Raw genomic sequence first — 3378 nt, 5'->3', positions numbered from 1 at the left:
GGTTTTAGAACTTAATGATCTGGACCCGGGTCTTTTCTAGGAACATCTAGGTCTAGATTAGTTCTTGGTGGTCTTTGGACCTGTTAGTCCTGTTTTACTGACCCTGATCCTGTTCTTCCTCAGTTCTTCAAGACCAAAGTCAAGATGGAGGAGGAGAACCTGTACACCGTAAGTCTGTTCAGCTGAGGAAGAGGATGGTGGGGAGGATGAGGATGATGATGATGACTCTTTGTGTCTTCAGGGTCTGAGAGGTCAGGAGACTGATGGAGGTTACGCCCCGCTGATGACTGACCCTGAGAGAGGAAGAGTAAGTTCATCTTCATCAAACATGGCCGCCGACGCTACAAGCTAACTGCTAATGAGTGCTGCAGATGGAGTTCAGTAAACAGGCTGACAGATCCACCATCAGGGTCATTAACGTCCAATCAGAAAGCAGCTCCGATGGTTCATCCAATCAGAGAGCGGCTCTGACGGTTCGTCCAATCAGAGTGCAGCTCCGATGGTTCGTCCAATCAGAGAGCGGCTCTGACGGTTCGTCCAATCAGAGAGCGGCTCTGATGTTTGGCTCTTTGTCCTGTTGGACCCGCCTGAGTCCTTCTGTCCATCTGTTGATCTGAGGTGAGGCTGAAGCTGTTGGAGGTCCTCCTCACTTAGTACCACAGCATGATGCTGCCACCGCTGTGCCTGACAGTGGGGAACCCTTACTGTGAACCCCAGGAGAAGTGAAACAGAACGTTCAGTCTCAGTCTTCTTTTTGATAAAATAAAATAAAAATAAACAAAAAGCTACTAGAACCAGATGGGCTGAACCTTGACAGAACCTTAGTAGAACCTCGAGTTCCCAAAGGAATGAGGAGAACCTGAATGTGTTCTGGAACTCTTTATGTGGATCGTTCTGTCAAACACCTGAAGGAACCCAGAGAACCTTTTTAAGGTGCTGAAGAACCAAAGACTGAACTTTAGAGAATCTTTCTTTATCAGAATAAATCTTTTAAAGAACTTCATAAAACAAAAAAAAGTTGAAACCCCCAGAACCCAACCAGAGGAACCCTTAAACCCAGAACCCAGAACCTTTGGATCGGAGGCTCTTCTTCAGGTTTTTCCTCAGAAAACAGGAAACCTGAAAATATGAAATGATTTGTTGAGACTTCTGTGTTGACTCGTGTTCTGTTGTGTTCTGACAGAACCGCCGGGCTCAGGCTGAGGACCCGTATACGGTAACTAACTGGTGTGATCAGAACCGTCACTTCCTGCTGGTTGAAGGAGTCTAACCATCAGATCTGATCTCTTTCTACTGTCAGGGTCTGCAGAAACGCTCCGAGGGAACCTATAAAGAACTTCCTGTGAAAAGAGACGGGGTGAGTTCACTTTTCTCACGTTCCTTTCTTTCCTTGTTGTCACTGAGGCTGAACTCAGTCAGCAGCAGAAGAACGCTTCTGAAGTTTGAGAGAAACAGGAAGACTTCTAAATAATTGTTTTTGTTTTGACAGCGTGCGAACAAGAAGGAGCAGATTTACCAGGTGAGGACAAACATCAACCAGATGATTGATGAGTTACCTGATTGATTAATTACATAATTAATCAAAAGTATCTGCTCCATTCTCAGGGGCTGAGCTCAGCCACCAGAGACACCTACGACTCCCTGCAGATGCAGCAACGTTAACCAGCTCCTAACCAGCCCCTAACCAGCCCCTAACCAGCCCCTGACCAGCTCCTAACCAGCTCCTAACCAGCCCCTGACCAGCTCCTAACCAGCCCCTNGACACCTACGACTCCCTGCAGATGCAGCAACGTTAACCAGCTCCTAACCAGCCCCTAACCAGCCCCTAACCAGCCCCTGACCAGCTCCTAACCAGCCCCTAACCAGCCCCTGACCAGCTCCTAACCAGCCTCTGACCAGCCCCTAACCAGCCCCTGACCAGCCCCTGACCAGCCCCTAACCAGCCCCTAACCAGCCCCTGACCAGCTCCTAACCAGCCCCTAACTAGCCCTTAACAAGCTCCTAACCAGCCCCTAACCAGCTCCTGACCAGGCCCTAACCAGCTCCTGACCAGTCCCTAACCATTTACTGTTTTATGTTGTATGTTTATGTTTTATTAAAACATTTTGATTAAATTTGATTTTTTTGTTGAAATGAAGAGAAAAATGAAAAGTTCTGTTAAATGTTTAAATGTTTAAATGTTTGGTTGTTTTTAATCTGAAATAATGAAACTAAAATCAGCAGCAGGACTTTCCTCAAACATCAGGAAAACAAAGATTAGATTAAAGTTGATTTGATGAATTTTCCTGAGTTTGGAAGCTGATAAATAAATCAATAAATCAATAAATGCTCCTGTCAGCAGAACTCGTTAATTAAAGATCTTCTGACTGATTAATTAATGAACTCTGATTGGTGGTGAAAACCTGATTAAACGGCTGCAGATAAATGAAGAAATGATTTCCTGATGAAACAGATTTTTACAACAGGAGTCAGAAATCTGAAGAAAATTCTTCTTTTTAATTGTTCAGAACTTGTAAATAAAATGTAAAATAAATCTTTTTTTTTAAAGTTTATTTTCTTTCTAAAGTTTGTCGACTGAAAACAAAAACTTAAATATAAAAATAATAATTCTAAAAAGGAAGCAGGAAGAACCAGTTTTATCAAAATATAACCGGAAAGATTCTGTAATTGGTCTTTTCAAAATAAAACCTTTCAAACCTAACAGAAATCCTTCTGCAGATTGGATTAAAATCCGTGTTTATTTCTTTCAATAAATGATTGCAGGTTTGACCCTCTGTGGCTTCCGTCCTTCGGCTTTTTGAGTTTCTTTCTGGCTGTTTTTGCTCATTTCAGCTGATCGTAGATGAAAGTTTTTAATGTTTCTGTGTTTTCCTGAGAAGTTCTGCTGTAAGAAATGTTTGTTTTCTGCTGGTTCTGATTCTGAGAATAAAAGCTTTTTAAAGTTTCCTTCAGCTGAAGGTTGGTTCTGTTTGCTTTATTTTTAGATTCAATAATCTTGTCATTGTTAAAAAGATATAAAGTTTATATTATTCTATAATAAAAACTTATGGAAGTTAAAAAACAACATTTTCTCAGTAAAGTGATTAATGAAAATAAATTTATTTTATTTTGAATTTATTTTAATTTACTCCGAGTTAAACAAACCAACAAACACTTATTAGAAAGTTTAACGTGAGGTTTGTTCCGTTTTTATTAAATTAAAACTTAAACTTTATTTTAGTTCTGTAAAATAAATCAAACCTGAAAGAAACCAGCTTCATGTTTTTATAAAAACTGGAAAAAACGTTTTTGAAAATACGTAGTATATAATAGTTTAATTGAAACGGCTCAAAGTGACGTCATCAAACCAAACTTCCGGTTTGACCAAAACCAAAATAA

At 40.6% G+C, this 3378-nt stretch overlaps 1 protein-coding gene across 1 annotated transcript in view; it reads left to right on the top strand.

The window, feature by feature from the left end:
* The window catches only part of cd247 (CD247 molecule), an 11307-nt gene extending 8739 nt beyond the window's left edge, over positions 1 to 2568 (top strand). The window contains exons 3-9 of the mRNA XM_037974458.1: positions 124 to 168; positions 242 to 307; positions 1184 to 1216; positions 1301 to 1357; positions 1490 to 1519; positions 1606 to 1745; positions 1814 to 2568. Coding sequence (XP_037830386.1) covers positions 124 to 168; positions 242 to 307; positions 1184 to 1216; positions 1301 to 1357; positions 1490 to 1519; positions 1606 to 1662 — 288 coding nt within the window. The 3' untranslated portion in view covers positions 1663 to 1745; positions 1814 to 2568. The remainder of the gene's footprint in view (positions 1 to 123; positions 169 to 241; positions 308 to 1183; positions 1217 to 1300; positions 1358 to 1489; positions 1520 to 1605; positions 1746 to 1813) is intronic.
* Positions 2569 to 3378: the final 810 nt, after the last annotated feature.

Source organism: Kryptolebias marmoratus, unplaced genomic scaffold (assembly GCF_001649575.2).
Source record: "Kryptolebias marmoratus isolate JLee-2015 unplaced genomic scaffold, ASM164957v2 Scaffold60, whole genome shotgun sequence".
In the NCBI taxonomy this organism is placed as follows: Eukaryota; Metazoa; Chordata; class Actinopteri; order Cyprinodontiformes; family Rivulidae; genus Kryptolebias; species Kryptolebias marmoratus.
This window is presented reverse-complemented; position numbering and strand designations above follow the sequence as displayed.